General features: G+C 50.8%; 1 protein-coding gene and 1 long non-coding RNA gene across 4 annotated transcripts; one reads left to right on the top strand and one right to left on the bottom strand.

Moving 5' to 3' along the window:
• Positions 1–5,327: 5,327 nt before the first annotated feature.
• LOC105260803 lies at positions 5,328–10,724 on the top strand. The gene is made up of 4 exons (XR_890590.4): positions 5,328–6,142; positions 8,838–8,941; positions 9,281–9,416; positions 9,806–10,724. It is a non-coding gene; the product is annotated as an uncharacterized LOC105260803 (long non-coding RNA).
• Positions 10,725–10,951: 227 nt separating this feature from the next.
• IFI6 (interferon alpha inducible protein 6) lies at positions 10,952–15,430 on the bottom strand. Of its 3 annotated transcripts, XM_019836467.3 has the most exons (6): positions 15,282–15,378; positions 14,919–15,011; positions 13,825–13,920; positions 13,398–13,484; positions 13,169–13,318; positions 10,952–11,174 (listed from the first exon to the last, which is right to left on the bottom strand). In XM_019836467.3, coding segments are annotated over exons 2-6 (450 nt in total). In that variant the 5' UTR covers positions 14,920–15,011; positions 15,282–15,378; the 3' UTR covers positions 10,952–11,058. The 3 variants fall into 3 exon arrangements, with proteins under 3 accessions (XP_019692026.1, XP_006934532.1, XP_044891314.1); XM_006934470.3 differs by lacking the exon at positions 14,919–15,011 and having other exon boundaries at positions 15,282–15,430; XM_045035379.1 differs by lacking the exons at positions 14,919–15,011; positions 15,282–15,378 and adding an exon at positions 14,197–14,215.
• Between the last annotated feature and the right edge of the window lie 3,959 nt (positions 15,431–19,389).

Here is a 19,389-nt window from a genome sequence, read left to right on the forward strand (position 1 = left end):
ATTTGAACTAAGGCAGTCTGGCTTCTGAGTCTGTGCTCTTAATCCCTGGTTATGCTGCCACTCAGTAAGGTCACAAATATAGAGACATAAGAAAATATTAAAACTCTTTTTCTACAGACAGTGGAATATCACATATGTTTCTCTGTACCTTGCTTTTTATTTTTCACTTTTTATTATTTTTTTCTTTTAGTAAGTTCTACACCCAGTGTGGAGCTTGAACTCACAGCCCTGAGATCAAGAGTTGCATGCTCTACCTAGTGAGCCAGCCAGGTGCCACATACCTTGCTTTTTAAACTTAATGTCCCCTGCAAACTTGCCCTATGAGGACACACAGATCTCCCTCATTCTTTTTCATGGTTGCATAGTGTTCCATTTAACGGGTGAACTGTCCTCTACCTAACCCAACACCTTACTAACGGACAATTGGGATATTTTGAGTCTTTTGCTATTGTCAACAGTGCTGCAGTGAATAACGTTATACAAACTTCATTTCTCACTTGTGCAAGCGCATCTGAAGGATAAATTCCCAGAATCAGGACATCTGGATGCATTTAGAATTTTGATAGAATTTGCCAAAATGCCCTCTTGGGGGCCTGTACCGATTTATATTCACGTGCGTGAGAGCACTCTGTGACAGCACATACAAGAGTGTGGTTTCCTTACAGAAATAGCCACAGACTAGATTATTAAACTTTGGGATTTTTTTTTTTAACAGAGAGAGAGAGAGAGAGAGAGAGAGCAGGACAGAGGGGCAGAGGGAGGGAGAGGGAAAATCTTAAGCAGGCTCCGCACTCAGCACCAAGTCCAATGCTGGGCTCCATCCCAAGACCTGGGGATCGTGACCTGAGCTGAAATCAAGACTCAGAGGCTCAACCGAGTGAGCCACCCAGGCAGCCCTAAACTTTGAGATTTTTTGCCAGACTGATAAGGAATGGTATCCCACTGTGGTTTCCCTGATTTTCATTTCTTCTGAGTTTGAGCTTCTTTTCACATGTTGAGAAGCCATTTCTATTTGCTTTTCTGTCAATTCGTATCCTACGTCTGTTTCTATTAGGTTGTTGCTCCTTTTATTATTTTGTAATTATTTATTTATTTGTTTGTTTTTAACATTTATTCATTTTTGCGAGACAGAGAAAGACAGAGCTAGAGCGGGGGAGGAGCAGAGAGAAGAAGACAGAATCTGAAGCAGGCTCCAGACTCCGAGCTGTCAGCACAGAGCCCGACGTGAGGCTCGAACTCACAGGCCGCAAGATCATGACCCGAGCAGAAGTCCCACGCTTAACCGACTGAGTCCTCCAGGTGCCCCTGTCCTTTTAACGAATTTCCAAAAATGCTTTATCAATTAGAGAGATGATCCTTTGTCTATGATCCGAGTTGCAAATATTTTCCTCTAGCTTGTCATTTGTCTCATGACTTGCTTTGTTGTGTTTTAGCTTGTGAAAGTTTTTGATTTTTATGTAGCTGACTTTAGCCAATCCTTTTTTATGACTTTTTGGGTTTGAGCCACGGTTAGACTTTTCCCACTATGAGATTATAGTGGGGTTTTTTTTTCTAACATTTAAATCTTTGATCCCTATGGAAGTTATCCTCAGTGAGGTACTCAATGTGACATACGGATCTAATTTTTTTTTCCAGTTGGCTACCTAGTTGTCCTAACACTGTTTACTAGCGTCCATTCTCCACTTTGAGATGCCGCTTCTATCAAATACTAAATAACTGTCCATTGAGTCTATTTCTGGACAGTCTACTTCAGTCCCTCGGTCTGCTTGTCTCCTCCTGCACCCAAATCAAATTGTTTTAATTACTGACGCTTTAAATATTACCTATAGTAGTTAAGTTAATGGTGTCCTCTTCCCCCACACCCTAAAAAGTTTCTTGGTATTCTTTTCCCTTTTTTTTTTCCCTGAGGGTGGGGAACCTCAGGAGATCTCATAGGACTTATACTCTATAGGGGAACAGACAATAAACAGTATTCATGTGTCGGGGTGCCCGGGCGACTCAGTCAGTTAAGTGCCCGAGTTCGGCTCAGGTCATGATCTGGCAGTTCGTGGGTTCAAGCCCCGCATCGGGTTCTGTGCTGACAGCTTGGAGCCTGGAGCCTGCTTCAGATTCTGTGTCTCCCTCCCACTCTCTCTCTCTCTCTCAAAAACAAACAAACAAACATTAAAAAAAAAACAATACTTACATGTCACGTGGTCGTGCCAAGAAAAACAACAAAGCAGATAAAAGGACAGAAGGCATGTAGGGAGTAGTATTTCGATGGGCAGCCAGGGAGGGCTCCCCCGGGGAGGTGGATACACCTTTGCGAAGGGATGGAGGCCACAGGGATACCTGGGGGGAGACAGTCCCAGCAGGACCAAGGACAAATGCAAAGGCCTGAGCCAGGAGCATGCTTGGCATGTTGAAAAACAACAAGGCAGCCGGTGCCCCCGGAATGGAGAGCTCAGAGGGGAGAGTGGGAGGCGATGAGGTAGATCGTGCAGAGGCCTTGCAGGTCACAGCAAGGACGCTGGCTTTTCCTTTGAGATGGGGAGCTATGGGAGGGGACTGAGCAGCATAGTGACATGTTCTGACCTCTCTTTTAACAGGATGGCTCAGGCTGCTGTGTGGAGAACAGACTGTACAGGTGAGGGCAGCAGCGGCGGGGGGGGGGGGGGGCAATAGAATTTGGGATGGGTGAGTGGATTGTAACTCAATTTCCTTGTCCGTCTCCCCCACTAAACTGAGCTTTACAAGGACAGGCACGGAGCTTATTCAGTGATCTATGCACTGAGTAGGCATGGGTAAACATTTGTGGGAGGAAGAAGGCGGGGAGGATAGATTGGAGGAGGCAGGAGAGGCAGAGTCCCCTGGGGAATGGCTCTGCAAAGGCCACAGACAGTGGAGGGAGCAGATGTGATGACGGAGCCAGCTCCCCAGCAGGGTTGGAGGCTGAAGGGGGCAGAAGCCAGGAAAGCTAGTCCTCCCAAGCTGGTGTCCACCCAGCCCAGGATCTATGACCCCCCTCAAGGACAGGCTATGTGCAGTTTATGCTCGAGTTTTGCTACCACAGGGACCCTGGAGGGGGGCTCTCTCTCTCAAGGTGAGAGGGTTCAAGGGTGAGGTAGCCTGGGAGAGAGACCAGCTTTCCTTAATTCTAGCACACTGAGGCCCTGGGAAGGGATAATTTGTCCTCTTCACAGATGATAAATTGAGGCTTCGAGAAGGAAAGGAATTCACCCAAGGTCACACAGCAAATAAGTGGCTCAGCCCAGTTTCCGGGGCTTGGTATCTATAAGACACCTCCTTGGCCACTGCCTAATTTTGGTCTGGGCTCCTCTGCAGTTTTGGGGAGTGACCAAGGGCAGAAGGAGGAGGTGACTCCTGGCATTCAGCCAGCCCCGAGCTGCTGCTCAGGCACAGCTACTGATGCCCCACTGGGGGTAGGACCCAGCTGTAGGGAACAGGAGAATTGGGCCCTTCAGGACTTCATGATGCTTTGAGCAGAATGGACCTCAGAGCGCAGCAGGTAGATGAGAGGCACCAAACTAAGGGACGGAGGAAAGAGGTTGGGCTTTGAAATACATCTTGGCCTTGCCACTATCTCACTGTGTGACTTTAAGTAAATTGCATCTGTCCAGAAACCTCAGTTTGTGCATCTGTAAACTGAGGACAGCGTCTCTCCCTTACAGGGCTGGCGTGCAGTTGAACGAAGCAATAGGGGTCCAATGCTACCTGAAAGTGCTTCCTTCCTGACCTTCCCCCACCCAGACCAGGGTGCTGGTGTCCCTGTCCCCAGCAGAGGCTGATCCACTGCTCCTAGGTGAAAGGGAACATGAGTTGTGACAGCATCTCAAGTCCCAGGCCTACAAATGGATCCAGACTATGTGGGACCTGGCCAGTGCTGATACCTATGTGCCCTATTAGGGCCAGGTGAGCCCGCAAGAGCCCTTAGGACAGCTGGGTCGTCCCTGGCTCTTCACCAAGTATCTCAAAGTACTTGTTCACTCTGGGCCTCAGTTCCAGAGAATCTCTTGAGCACTGGTTGGGGGTGGGCAGGAATTGGAGGCCTTCTATTGGGCAGATGGAGTAGGCTGCTTCAATCGTCGTGAGCTCCCTGTCTCTGAGGTATGTAAGCAGAGACTGGACAAAAACTGGGCAAGGAATCACTCATCAATGGACATTAGATAGGGGCAAGAAAGCGGGTACTTGGTATGGTAGGGGCTGGCCAAGGACTTCTGAGAGCTGAAGGACAAATATGAGTAAAGTAGGGAAGAGAAGCATGTTTAGGTCTGAGAGAACAGCAGGTGCAATGCCTGAAGGCAAGCGAAAGCCCTGCGTTTTCAAGGAGCTGAAAGTTTAGCATGACAGGAGGGTAGGAAGCGAAGGGCAGTGGCTGAGCTGGATGATGTCAGAAGTCACAAGTCCTCATCTAAAAGGGGACCCATCTTAGGGGTCAGGATCCACTCTGTCCCATGAGGGACATGAATGAGGAGTGAGCCAGGCGAAAGAAGATGGGGCAGAGAGGGAATCACCTGTGCAAACACCCAGAGAAGAGGAAAGACAGCTGAGAGGAGGTCAGTCTGACTACAGCCAGGCTGGGAGAGGGGGAGGAGGTGTGACTGAGACTAGAGACCCAGGTATGGCCTTGTGGGTCTTGCTGACTTGCCTGAAGGCCATCGGCAGTCCCTAAAGGGTTTTACATGGTGATTGGAGGGGGGTAGTGGTGGTGACCCAACCCCAGTCAGTAGAAACGTTGAGGAAGGTTGTCTGGGATGCCCTTTAAGGTCCCTGCAGACCCCCTAAGACCCCGCAGAAGCTCTGGGGAAGTCCAGCTCTCTTAGGCACAACCTCAGAGGCATCTCAAGGAGGATGAGGAAGTTCATTTGTCAGAGGAACCACATAGAAAAGTGACACCTGGAGGTGAGTGAGGTCTGGTCTCAGCTCATCACTGATTCAATGACTCAGTAAATCTTAGCTCTCAGACCACAGGGGCTGGAAGGACATTCTCTCATCACAAGACGCGGAAGTGAGGCCCCCCAGACGGAGGTTCAATGAAATCGCTCCAGACCACAGAGCAAATCTATGGCAAGGTCAGGGTCAGGGATAAGGAAGCTAGTATCTGCAAAGCACCTAGTATGTGCCAGTCCGGTGCTAAGCACCGCATACACCACATCACTGACTGCAAGTACAGCTTCATTTTGCAGATGAGCAGACTGAGGTGCAGATAGCATGACTCTTGTGCCAGGTCATGCAGAGCTAGGGCTGGAAACCTCGTCCTGCAGCACTTTCGGGTCTGCGTTTGCGGGGGGGGGGGGGGGGGGGGGCGTGTCCAGGAGAGTGAGAGGACGGCGGGGCTGTGTTTCTGGGACTTTCCTCTCTGAGGTCTGAGGCCTGAAATAGTTGCGCTCCAGTGGGCGCCCCTAGGCTTGGCCACACTATCTGCCCCGCCCGCTGCGGGGAGCGGTCTAGACACAGATCCCCTCTCCCCGCATAATGGCGCGAGCCTCGCCAAACGCTCGGAGCGACGTGAACGGGCCCCGGGGTACCCCGGCGCGCTGAAGCTGCCGCTGCTGCGACGCAGCCTTGTGGCCGTCTACGAGGACGCCTCGGCTCACTCCTCCGCCTTCCTGCGCTCCCAGCGCAGCTACTCCCGACGGCAGCGGCGCAGAGTGTGGCTGCCGCCGCCCCGCGCCAACCAATCAGGAAGCAGAGGCGTACTCCGGGCACGCCTCCCCTATGACGTCACGCAGCCGCCCAGGAAGCCCCGCCCGGTGGCCTTACCTGGGAAAGGTCTTGGGAGAGGGCAGTGGTTGTGGGCTCTCGAAGGGTGAAAATAACCGCCATGTGAATCGCACACATTATACCTGCCCTGAGAAATACAGTCAGGGTAAACAGTTTCCTAATTTTAAAATGTGCTTATTCCCTGAATCGCTCTTCAACCACCCATCCATCCGTCTGTCCATCCATCTGGACCATCCACTCAACCATAGCTACTGGGCACCAGCTCAGCCAGGAGCTGAGCTGGGTGCTGGTGATAAATAACGAGGAACCTTGTGCTTGTGTTCACGGAGCTCGGAGGCTAGTGAAGAAGTCTGACAGTAACAAATGCTTATACCAATCATGCTTTTATTACAATCGTGATCCATTCTAGGAACATAAGGTACAGGCTGCTGGGATAACGGAGTGTTTAATTTAGATTGGGGGCTCGGGTCTCTGGAGAAGTTACGTTCGAGCTGACTCCTGAAGCAACAAAAGTGTTCCAGGCAGAGGGAAGAGCTTGTGGAAAGGCATTGAGGTTGGCAGGCACTTAGAGGGTTCTGGAAAGGAAAAAGAGGCCGGCACGGCTGGAAAAGAGTTGGGGGAGGGAAAACGAGGTGAGAGAAGACTCTGGAGCTTTGGAGGAACAGATGATTCCAGACCTTGAAGACCAGAGTAAGGGAGTAGAATTGTATTTTAAGTGTGATGGGCTTAACGCTGGAAGGGGCGGGGGGGGGGGGGGGGGGAGGGTCACTTTGTCTCGCTTTGTTTTAAGATCTTCCTTGCTCTGTGTGGATAATAGACAAGAGTGGACACTGGGAGACCCATTAGGAAGACCTTGTAGGTGTCCTCTAGGCCTGAACTAGATGATGAGAGGGGGGCCATGTGGGTGGAGAGTCGTGAACAGACTCAAGAAATAATTAGGAGATAGGATCTACAGGCTGCCTGGTTGCTGGATTGAGTGCAGGCGGATGGGTGGGACCGAGGAAGATTAAGATTAAGTACCTTCATTGGACAATTATTTATACAGTCTTCTCTGGGTGCCAAGTACTGTTCTAGAGAGACTGTCGAGATTCAAATCCTGCCCCTGCCACTTGCTAGCTGTTTATTTTAGGGAAGTCATTTAACCTCTCTCTGCCTTGATTTCTTCATTTATAAAATGTGGATTCTAATAACACCCCAGAGGATTGTTGTCAGGATTAAATGAGTTATAAATGTAAAACCTTGGATCTGGAGGTCTGGGACTGGGCTCTGGGGCTCGGTTCTTGGACTTGGGGCTGAGTGCTTGGGCCTGCTTCTTGGAGTAATCAAGCCTCCATTTCTTTACTGGCCTTATACAAATGAACCTGCCCCTAACTTGACTCTCTTCTCAGTGGCTTCATAGCACATGATAAGGGTGTGACCCTACCTGTCTGCACTGTTTGCTCCACGGAGACCTCAGAAGGAAGGGAAATAGAAGGCTGCCCTGGGCCTCTTCATGGACCCTTTCTGGGGCCCCTATTTTTTTCTGCCTGAGCCAGGAAGCCCACACTCCCTTATCTTCTGCCCCTCCCCCACAGCCATCTGCTTAAAGGAAGTGGCTCTTTAGTTCTTCACAGGAAGCCACAGGCCTCCTCTGCTTCAGCTCCCTCCAGCTACCGCTGACCCAGGCCCTTTGCTGGCCCAGGCCCCCTTCAAGGCTGAGTCCAGAGATGCCCTGTACCTGGCATCATTCTCTGCTACCCAGTCAAGGAGACTGTTCTTTTCATTTGCTTGTGTGGACTGTTCTTTTCATTTCCTTTCAATCTCTGTGGCCCAGGTCTGGAAGCACAGGCTGTAGACCTGGAGGTGAGTGAGACCTGACTGTAGAGGGTTCTGAATGCTGTGCTCGGGAGTTTGGAGATCCCAGCCTTGGAGGACTAAGGGCCTGCAAGGGAGAGGAGAAGCAGGCCCTGCAGGGATCCTCAGGACTGACCATTCCCGTGAGCTTCAGGAGCTCCTTCTGTAAAGCAGGGGCAACGACTGATTCACTTTGGTCTTCGGCATCCATGGTGCCGTCCGCCCCAGGGAGAGCTGTTGGTAATTGGGGAGCGGCTCGAGGATGATGCAGGCAGAGGGAGATTCAGGGTAGGACTGTACTGCCACCTGGTGGCCATAGCCGCACATAGCACCATGGGATGGTAGGAGGTCGGCTCTTAGAGGGAGTGGGACTTTCCAGGGTACCAACCGGGCCAGGAAAGCCCTTAAGGAATAAAAGAAAGCCCTACGGATTTTATTAAAGAGAAAGACACCTCCAACTTGAGCGCTTGGGAAAGACATTCTAGGTCCAGATGAGAGTCTCACTGCTCCCCTCCTCCATTTCACAGACTATGACACTGAGGCCCAGAGAGAAATGATGAGGACAGAGGACCTCAATGTTGTTTTCCATAAAGTCAGCCACACAGATGGGATCTATTTTTGGACTTGCCTCAGGGTGTGGTCCCAGAGTGAGGATCTGCCCTGCTGGTTTCTAGTCACCCTCATTTGTGACCAAACATGGCATCCTCGACACCATCACCCACCTTAGTCACCAAAGTTGGCACCACAAGGTGGCTTTTGGCAGCTTCTAAAAATAAAATCCACTCTCAGAGGGCCTGGATCAGACAGGACCGAGAGGATTCCGAAGCATGTGCTTCAGACTCAGCAGTTTTAGACCAGGAAGGACCTCAGAGATCATAATATCTGAGCCCCCTTATTTTAAAAGCAAGGAAGCTAAGACTCAGAGAGGGCAAGTAAGCTGCCGGAGGCGCCCCCACCCTGTTGCTGGGCCGGGACTCAGCTTTTTGTCTCTCTGAAGGCCATTGCCAAGGAGGGGTCTAAAAGTGCATTAGCATCTCCTGACTTGCTGCCATTAATGAATTCGGGTTTGTGTTCATCATTCTGCCTCACACGTTGTAGACAGGATGATCGTGGTCCATGATGGCTAACAAGGGCCAGGATGGGTGAAAGGAGACAGGGGCAAGGAGGTGGTGACAGGGAGGGAGAAGGAGTCCATGGATACTTTGGCGGGGGGGGGGGGGGCTCCTAGTTTGTGCACTGTGGGCTCCAAGGAGGTAGGAACTGGGTCTCTTTCACCACAGTGTTCTCAGCAGCTGGCACAGTGCCTGATACAGACTGAGTGCCCAGGAAATGCCCGCAGAATGAAAGCAAGGAGTTATCCTGCACAGACCCATGGGATCTTGTGGTAAGAAGAGTGTCCCCTTAGAGATGGGTAATTTTCAGTGTCATTCAGCCTGAGAAGTGCTGAGGCCTCAAATCTGAAATCCTGGGGGCAGAGCTGTCTCTCTCTGGCCTTGACGCTGTTCAAGGCAATAAGATGCCAAGGGAATAATTGTGTGTGTGTGTGTGTGTGTGTGTGTGTGTGTGTGTATGCTCCTGGGGGCAGGGCGCCAACACTTGGGAGAAAGGAAGAACAGGGTCTGTGAGTTCCAGAAAGTAAACCCTGACCCCCAAAGTCACATGATCTAGTTCCTGGTTGTTATTTGGCTATTTCCTCTCTGCTTTCTGCTCTAATCTTGCAAAGGAGGAAACTGAGTCGCACGACGTGACGGAACTCGTCTTAGGTCTGTAGGACTCCAGAGGGAATTCCTAGCTACTATGCTTCACTGTCTTATGTGAAAACCCCAGCCTCATCTATGCCAGAAAATGCTGAGTAAAAGGTTAGGGGCCTGTGTTTACTCAGACCACAGTGTTAAAAGGGGGTCAGGCCCCTCAACCCCAGGCCTCCGTGGGAGTGACAGTGAGTATTATCAAGGGTCCCCAAGGGAAAGAACAAGAGGTCCAGTCATCCTCCCCATGAGATCTGGTGAGGGTGATGGGACAGACAGGCAGATGGAAGGACGACCTCAGGTTCAATTCTACCCACATCTATTAGCACCTATACGAGGCCTGCCCCGGGCATTGGGGAGAAGAGACAAATTAGAGACAGCACTCTCCCCGAAAGTGTTGAGGGACACACATTCATGTCTCTGGGATATCAACCTTATAGACAAACTGGGGTGCAGGCTTCAGTAGAGTGTGATGCTTGAGACCCCGCCTTCCTCTGTAGGCAGAAGTCCTCTGTCTACCCGTCTGTGGACGGCCCCAGCCGAGGCGGGACTCTGCAGAGGTCCTATAGTAAGTATCAGGGGACCCAGCCCAGCTTTCGCTCTGGGACACAAACCACGGAGAGTGTGTGTGGAGCAGCTGGTGCCTCTACTACCTGTGTGCCTTTTCCACGAGCAGTGCTTCTCGGGGCCTGGGGCAAGCCAGCTGGGGCAGACAATTGCCATCTGCCCAGATGGCGTTAGATCTGGGGGCAGGAGCAGCCAGGAGGGGACCTCTTCCCCGCCCACCCACACACATTGCTAATTGAAGACGAGTTTCTGGGTTATAAGTGGGGCGAGCTGGGGGAGGCCTGAGGACAGCCTACGTGGCCCTTTTGTGACAAGATGTCGTGGTTCGCACGTGACGGCTTCCCAGGGATGCGGACCTCCCAGGGAGGCCAGTCTGGCATGGCAGCTGGTGTGCCCACTCATAAACCAGAACCAGGGCTGGGACCCTTCTGTCCTCACTGCCACTTGATTTCGAGGGCCTCTTTGGCCTCCCCCTACCCGGGTCCAGGCACCCAGGTTCCCCTGGACAGGACTCGCTAACTTCAGATCTCCCCCCTAGGTCTGGTCTGGCCTTCCTTTCCCACCCGGAGGGTGTAAAGCCTCCGCATGCCAACTGTCCACTTTATCCCCCTTTATCTTGGAGGGAAGGAGACCTTGCCGAGGTCCCTCGAAAAGTTGCTGTCACACACTTCCCCAAGGCAAAGGTCTGGCCTATATTCTCCACCTAGCGCTTCTTCAGAGAATGGAGATCCAGCTTCTCCATCTCTGCCTCGTCAGAAAAGTAGCTGGAAGCTTCTCCCACTGAGAACAGACTGAGCTCTGCCTCCCCAGGCACCCTGTGAAATTGAGCCTGAGTGTTCACGCTGTGGCAGGAGGCTCTGCTGGGAAGGAATCCCAGAGGAGGGGATGTCTGAGCTGGGTTACGAGCTTCAGAAGGACATTCTAGGCAGAGAGAACAGCATGTGCTGAGGCCCAGAGACAAAGCCACCTGGTGGTGTTCCGGGAGCTGCCGTTGGCTTGAGGGGAGAAAGGGGTTTGGAGGTGTGCGGATGAGGCAAATTGGAGCCAGATCTTGTTGGGAGACTCACAGAACGACAGAGTGTTTTCTGACAGGATTTTATTCTCCTTTTTCCACTTAGGTCATTGATGAGCGTGACAGAAAGCTCTCGACTACAATTGGAAGGAAGGGCTTCCTGGGAGCCTCCGCCTACTCCTCCTCCTCCACTTCCTCCTCCTTCTCCCGGCTGTTTTCAAGGTGTTTGTGGACAGTGTAGCCCAGAAAGGCACCAATCTTGCCCATGAGGGCACTGCCACCACTAGCCCCTGTAAAGCAAATATAGTCAGGTCACTTGGGGCCCAGGCACGAGGCCTGGGAATCCAAAGGTCTGGAAACCATTACAGAGGCCCTGAGAGGGGACAGGAGTTCTGCAAAGTGAATCCTATTTCCCCCTTGACTTGCCGTCTCAAATCAGAGACGTGTTCCATAGAAGAAAAATACACAGGGGTGCCTGGGTGGCTCAGTTGGTTAAGCATCCACTCCTGGCTCAGGCCACAATCTCACGGTTCGTGAGTTCGAGCCCTCATTGGGCTCTCTGCTGTCAGTGCAGAGCCGGCTTCAGATCCTCTGCCTCCCTCTCTCTCCGCCCCTCCCCTGCTCATGCTGTATCCCAAAAATAAATAAAAACGTTTAAAAACTAAAAATTAGGGGCGCCTGGGTGGCGCAGTCGGTTAAGCGTCTGACTTCAGCCAGGTCACGATCTCGCGGTCCGTGAGTTCGAGCCCCGTGTCAGGCTCTGGGCTGATGGCTCGGAGCCTGGAGCCTGGTTCCGATTCTGTGTCTCCCTCTCTCTCTGCCCCTCCCCCGTTCATGCTCTGTCTCTCTCTGTCCCAAAAAATAAATAAACGTTGAAAAAAAAATTAAAAAAAAAAAAACTAAAAATTAAAAAAAAGAAAGAAAAATACACAGATAACAGCTCATCTTTTCACGTCTGTGGTGAACACACAGTGTTATTAATAATGCTAATAACAGCCGCCTTTGTGGAGACCTCCCTGCGGGGGCTGGGGGTTCACAAGTAAGAGATTTCATCGTGGTCACAACCCTGGGATGTGCGTGAGTGTGAGCACCTGACTGTTCCTAGCCTTGCCCCCACCCTACCTCCCACTGTTGGGGTGTGGCTTCCCTTCTGCCCCCTCTGAGAAGGGCTCTATTCTTCTGGGCTGGTTCTCTGAGCTTTTGTCATCCAGAATTGAGAGCAGATGGAAGGTTCAGGAAGGCAGAGGGGAGTCTGTCAGGGGCAACTTTTCTCCAAGATTTTGAGGCCTCAGAGAGAGAGAGAGAGAGAGAGAGAGAGAGAGATGGAAGGAAGCAATGAGAAAGAAAGGAGTGGAGGAGAGAAAGAGAGAAGTAAATGCACATTTTTTTAATTAAAAAAAATTTTTGATGCTCTCTATACCCAACGTGGGCCTCAAACTCCCGACCCGAGATCAGGAGCCTCATGATCCCTTGACTGAGCCAGCCAGGCACCCCAATGCACATTCTTTTAGAAGGGTCATTCTGAACTGTAGCTTTCCCTTTCATGGTGTTCAGGAAATACAGTTCAAGACCAGGGTTGGTATGAGATTGAATTGAGTGGGTCACTCCACCTTTCTTTCCTCTTTTCTTTTCTTTTTTTTTTTTTTTAATGTTTATTTATTTTTAAAAGAGAGAGATTGAGCATGAGCAGGAGAGGAGCAGAGAGAGAGGGAGACACAGAATCCGAAGCAGGCTCCAGGCTCCGAGCTGTCAGGACAGAGCCCCACAGGGGCGGCTGGAACCAACTAATGGTCAGATGGTGACCTGAGCCGAAGCCCCACACTTAACGGACGCAACCACCCAGGCGCCCCTAAGATTTATTTTATTACACCCAGTGTGGGGCTGGAACTCACAACCCCGGATCAAGAGATGCATATCCACCGACCGCGCCGGCCAGGCGCCCCTCTCTGCCACCTCTCTTTGCCACTCTGCCTCTCTGAGTTTGAGCAGATTCGTAAAACGTTACACTGAGGATGGTCATCCCTGTTAACAGATGAGGAAACCGAGGCTTGTTGTGATCTGGCCAAAGCATCAGTGAGGCACCCCGCTTTGGTGGCGAAGAGTGAGGAGTCCGAGTAGGTTCGAATCCTGGCTTTGGTGCCAACTGACGGGGAGCGTTTGAGTAAATTACGTAATCCCTCGTTGCCTCGGTTTCCCCACTGCATGACGGAGATGGTAAGGACACCCGGCTCATGGAGTCACCTGGCCCTGGCATCCCCGCCCGCGGGCCCGGTCGCCCACTCACCGAGGCTCTGCAGCACGGCCACCAGCCCCCCGGCGGGCACACCGCCCCCGTTCGCCACCGCGGAGCAGCTCATCAACCAGGCGGCCACAGAGTTGGCGGCGATGCCCGTGCTCGTGAAGCCCAGAACGGGCAGCCCCGCGGCCAGGAGCCCTGGAGGAAGGGGAGGCGGTGAGGGAGCGCCCGCAGCAGGGGCCCCCACCTTCCGGAGCTTTCCGCCCTATGGACCCACCTCCTCCGACAGCCATGTAGGTCAGGGCGCCCCAGACCCCGGAGCCGCCGTCCTCCGAGCGCTCTTCTTTTGCCTGTCTTCTTTTGCCTATCGGGAGGGGACAGAGTGGAACGCGGAGCAGGGTTCCCTGTACTGTGCCTGGTGCTCAGCACCACCCCATCCTTCCATTTCGGGGAGCCTCGCCGAAGGGAAGAGACTTCATCCAAGGCGCGGTGCCTGGCACATAAGTGGCACTGAGCACACTTGGGTGGAATGGAGGAATTGATACGTAAGGAGTCGAACCTGGGACTCTGGCTACAGTGACCTGGAGCTGTCCACTGTCATAGCCCTTCTCGTCCCGGAGCCAGGGTTCCTGAAAGTCTACGCCGGGCTTCCGAAACTCTCGGTGTGTTTATCTCACAGCCCTCCCTTGCGCCAGGATGCTTACCTGCCTCCACCCCGCCGCAGGCGAAGAGTAGCAGGTGGCACAAGAAGAGCGATACCGCCTTCCGCCGCATGGTGGCGCCGCGCGCAGGCTTTGTCACTGGCCCAGAGAAGGGGGTGGGGGAGATGAGTCTCCAGAGTCCTTTTGGACCCGCGTGGTTGTTTTCCCTTTCTATTCGTGGAGGAGTCCATAAAAAGCAGCAAGGTGCTCTGGACTGAGCCCAGGACCCCCCCTGAGGAGCCGGTTTCGGTTTCCTCGTGCCAACAACAGTCACGCAGCAAATAGTTGCCGCCTAGACAAGCACTCAAGACTGTCAAGTTCAAGCTCTTTCCATCCTAGCACAGAATAGGAAAAGGCGTATGCCCCCAAACTCACCTCCAATGTGATCTTTGTCCGTTCAGTGCCTTTTCCTTGAATTAAAAACAACCTCCCATATATTGAGGACTTCCCACTTTATGGCCCGAGGTCAATTATACCCGTAAGAACCCCTTGAAATACATGCCATTGTTCTCAACCATGTGTTATAGATAAGGAAGTTGAAACCGGGTGAAGTCAAGTAACATTCCTAAGTCTGACCAGCTAGGAAGTGGCAGTCAGGATTCAAACCCACACTTGACTAATGCCCAAACCCACACTTTTTAAAAATGTTTATTTTTTTTAGGGGCGCCTGGGTGGCGCGGTCGGTTAAGCGTCCGACTTCAGCCAGGTCACGATCTCGCGGTCCATGAGTTCGAGCCCCGCGTCGGGGTCTGGGCTGATGGCTCGGAGCCTGGAGCCTGTTTCCGATTCTGTGTCTCCCTCTCTCTCTGCCCCTCCCCCGTTCATGCTCTGTCTCTCTCTGTCCCCAAAATAAATAAACGTTGAAAAAAAAATTAAAAATGTTTATTTTTGAGAAAAAGGGGAGGGAAGGGGCAGACAGAGGGAGACAGGATGGCAAGCAGGCTCCGTTGACAGCCGAGAGCCTAATGCAGGGCTCGAACTCACTAACCTGAGCCGAAGTCTGAGCTTAACTGACTGAGCCACCCAAGTGTCCCCCCAAACCCACGCTTTTAACAACCACTCCAGATACCTTCATCTGCCCTCAAAGATAAACTCACTGTCACATTAGATCCTGCGTTAAAGGGCTTTCAGACACAGTCCAGTCCTTTGGGCCGGCAAAGTAGCTTGATCTCCATTTTACAGATGACAAGCTAAAGCCCAAAGAAGTAAAGTGCCAGGGTTAAGGCCGTAGACTGCTGCCTTGGTGCCTATAACCTAAGTCTGGGGTTTGGCACCCCAACCCCCTAAAAGCCCCAACCCACCTCCTCAGACCAGTCTTAGCCCAGGGCACTACAAGGGACCCAGGGGTATAGCCTCCCTGAAGAATGGGTATCGTGGCTCTCGGGGCATAAGGCTCACAGGCAGACAGCCTGGCAGAGGTTTGGCAGCTGACATCCATACTTCCTGGCTTTCGGGTTTACCTTGGAGGAGGGGAGAGGAGGAATCTTCCTTCCCGGAGCCTGATGGTAGATGGGAACAGCAGTGAGGTTATAGCTCTGGGGCTGAAGGCTGGCTTTTTATAATCACATTTGGACTGCCTCCTCTCCTCCCCAGGCAACCAACCAATCCTTGTCAGACTTTCCATTTCCTGCACTCATTCTGTAGTTTCTTTTCTCTTTTCCTCCAGCTCTGCTCAGTGACAGAATCTCTACCGTATCCATTAACAGAAACATGTAATTCAAGCCAGGGATTTTCTGAATAGCTGAGAGTATTCAAAGCAGATCATGCTAGAGCGGAATCCATGGTCCTGCTGGGCTTAGTGAAGCCGGAACACCAGCTCCTCTTGGGGCGCAGAAGCCTTTCACAATTCAATTCAATTCAATTCATAATTATGCCTACCATTTATTGGGAACTTTCTGCATGCCAGGGCCTGTGTAAAATGCTCTATATACGTGATCTTTTTCCTATGCCACAACAGTCCTGTGAAGTATCTATTGTTTATAATCCTCATTCTGCAGAGGAAGAGATTAAAGCTTGTGGAAATGAAATCACTCGATTCCGTGTATTCTTTGAACCTTTGGTTAGTAATGTCTGTAGAAGCACTATGGGTAAGAAATGCAACCTATGGTTGGAGTACATAACAATTCTAAAATTTTTTTTAACGTTTTATTTATTTTTGAGAGACAGAGACAGAGCATGAGCTGGGAAGGGGACAGAGAGAGAGGGGGAGTCACAGATTCCAAAGCAGGCTCCAGGCACCGAACCATCAGCACAGAGCCCGACGCAGGGCTCGAACCCAGGAACCATGAGATCATGACCTACGCCGAAGTCAGCCACCCAACCGACTGAGCCACCCAGGTACTCCAAGTACATAACAGTTCTAGTAAGGATGAATCATCGCCTTCTCCAAAGTGGAACGGGTCGGGGTGCTGATATAACTGACCTGCCACCAGATGGCTAGCTGTTCTCCCTGACTTTTGTTGCTACCCTGCTCCCTACCGTTGGCTATTTGTTGGTAGTTGCTAGATTAACTTCGCTGAGAGGGAGCCCAAGTTGGAGGGTCCAATCATAACCTCCATCTTTGCCACCATGGCCATTCTTTTACGAGTCTTTTGCAAAGCAATAGAGTTGCTAAATTTAGAGACTGGCTGACATCCACAATACGGGACATATGACCATCTGGCTGGACAGCCTCCTTTGCAGTAGATGGTCTCTGCTGAGCATTAATATGAGACACAAAGATCTGCATGTCTCGTGCCTGCTCCTATGAGTCCATCTGTATGCCCCTTACCCAGACCTGTTTTCCTTCGAAATTCTAATCTTGCTTTTTCCATGCCCTTGACCAACTAGCTAAGCCATTTGCCACTTGTTAGGAATTAGTGTCTGTCTGCACCTCAGTCCACCTCTTCCTCCATACAAAAGGGGGACTACAGAGTATGCTGCTCATAGTTTGGCCCCTGAGAGGATTTACCACCGTCCAAGGCTACCCCAAATGGGGCTGTAACAGAGTAGTCCATTCCCAGCTGGTGCTAAAATATCATAGTGACCTATCTGTGAAATGGGTTTGACTTCTTTCCTCTTTTTAAAAAAATTTTTTAAATGTTTTATTTACTTTTAAGACAGAGTGAGACAGAACACGAGTGGGACTGGGGCAGAGAGAGAGGGAGACACAGAGTCTGAAGCAGGCTCCAGGCTCTGAGCTGTGAGCACAGAGCCCGACGCGGGGCTGGAACTCAGGAACTATGAGATCATGACCTGAGCTGAAGTTGGACGCTTAACCAATGGAGCCACCCAGGCACCCCTTTCCTCTTTTTTTTTTAATTAAAAAAAAATTTTAAGGTTTATTCATTTATCTAGAGAGAGAGAGAGAGAGAGAGAGAGAGAGCATAAATGGGGGGAGGGGCAGAGAGAGAGAGAGAGGGAGAGAGGGAGAATCCCAAGCAGGCTCTGAGCTGCACAGAACCCTATGTGGGGCTTGAACTCACATATCGTGAGATCATGACCTGAGCTGAAACCAGGAGTCAGGCGCTCAACCAACTGAGCCACCCAGGCGCCCGACTTCTTTCCTCTTTTATAAATTGGTTGCAGGGAACCCTTCGTGAGACCATAGGTATGGGTTGAAAGAGAGGTGTCAGATCAACAGAGTTAGATGCCATAGGAGTCTGAGCTGTCTATTCATTTGATTTACTTGTGTCTTCTGAACCCTATGAGCCCAGCCCTGAATTTACTACCTTCATCATACTGGATTGCTGCTCTGCCTGTCTGATAACATCTAGCTGAAGACATACAGCTACCCGGCATCCAGAGATCACATTGGGGCCCAGTGACACATCAGGACCTTTTTGTTCATTATGTTAACTAACTTGGATGTAAATTACAAAAAAAAAAAAAGTAAATAATAGAAAAAAGTGGGGGAGGGGCGCCTGGGTGGCTTAGTCGGTCCAACTTCGGCTCAGGTCATGATCTCATGGTTCGGTTTGTGAATTCGAGCCCTGTGTCGGGCTCTGTTCTGACAGCTCAGAGCCTGGAACCTGCTTTGGATTCTGTGTCTCCCTCTCTCTCTGCCCCTCCCCCATCATGGTCTGTCTCTTTATCTCTCTCAAAAATAAATATAAAAAAAAGTGGGGGGAAAATGGACCTTTTTGTTCAAATGGACCATGGTGAGTAGTATGTGCTTACTCCAGAATCTCAGGAGTCCTCACTGCAGCTCTCCTTTCTGAACTCCCATAAACTCTCTGTGGAGACGTTTTCTACCACAGGTGCCTCCGGCCACGTTGTATCTGCAGGATCGTGTAATCCACTAGATTTAAGCTAAACTCCATCTATCACCTGGCCTCTCTTCGTTCCTACTCTAGCCAGAAAGCTATGTTGGTGCTCTGTGGCTCCTAGTTTCTGTGTCAGCGCAGACTCCGTGTCTTTAACGATCTTTGAAAATTCTGAACATTCTTCTTTTCCTAACGCACAATCACCCCGGCAAGTGGAAGCAGATCCCTTTGAGGAAGGATCGGAGGAACATTTACTATGTGTAACTATGGTATGACTCACTTCAGAGTTGTTCCTTAATGGGGCAAATCCTCTCCTATAGTCAAGGGGTTCCGATTCTGTGAACTTAGATCTAGGATCTGGATGAGGGATTGTGATTTTCCATTGTGGAATTAATGTCAGTCTTCTGCTTCTCAGGTCTTGATTGCTCTCGATTTTTTTTTACTATTCCTTTTTTTTTTTTTTTTAGAGTGAGAGAGAGAGAGAGAGCACAAGCAGGGGAGGGGGGTAGAGAGAGAAGGAGAGAGAAAATCTTAAGAAGTTTCATGCTTAGGAGGGAGCCAGACGCAGGGCTCAAGCCCATGACCCCGGGACCATGACCTGAACCGGTTAAGAGTCGCATGCTCAACCTGAATGAGCCATCCAGGCGCCCCAGCTCTTGATTTTTTTTTTAAATTAATTTATTTATTTTGAGAGAGAGAGAGAGGGTGCACACATCAGGGAGAGGCAGAGAGAGGGAGGGAGAGAATCCCAAGCAGGCTCTGCACTGTGAGTATAGAGCCCAACGTGGGACTTGATCTCACGAATTACGAGATCATGACCTGAGCTGAAATCAAGAGCTGGACACGTAACCAGGTGAGCCATCTAGGCTCCCCAGCTCTTGATTTTTTTTTTTAATGAAAAATTGACATCTCTCTGGCTCAGTCGGTAGAGCATGCGACTCTTGATCTTGGGGTTGTAAGTTCAAGCCCCATGTTGGATGTAGAGATTACTTAAAAATTAGATATAAATAGAAAGATAGATAGATACTGAGAATTACCCAGTCTGTAGAGATTACTTAAAAATAAAATCGAGGGAGGGGTGCCTGGGTGTCTCAGTCAGTTAAAGCGTCTGACTTTGGCTCGGGTCATGATCTCACGGTTTGTGAGTTCAAGCTCCATATCAGGCTCTGCACTGACATTGCAGAGCCTGCTTGGGATTGTCTCTCTTTCCCTCTCTCTGTCTCTCCCCTGCTCTCTCTATCTCAAATAAACAAACAAACAAACTTAAAAAAATAAAATCGAAAGGGGGCACCTGGGTGGCTCAGTTGGTTGAGTATCTGACTCT

This window comes from Felis catus, chromosome C1, assembly GCF_018350175.1.
Source record: "Felis catus isolate Fca126 chromosome C1, F.catus_Fca126_mat1.0, whole genome shotgun sequence".
Classification (NCBI taxonomy): Eukaryota; Metazoa; Chordata; class Mammalia; order Carnivora; family Felidae; genus Felis; species Felis catus.

Coding starts and splice junctions, on each gene's coding strand:
- IFI6 (XM_019836467.3), bottom strand. Junction 13,319..13,397: donor CTACATGGCTGTCGGAGGAG/GTGGGTCCATAG, acceptor CCCTTCCTCCAG/GGCTCCTGGCCGCGGGGCTG. Junction 11,175..13,168: donor GGCCGTGCTGCAGAGCCTCG/GTGAGTGGGCGA, acceptor TTTGCTTTACAG/GGGCTAGTGGTGGCAGTGCC.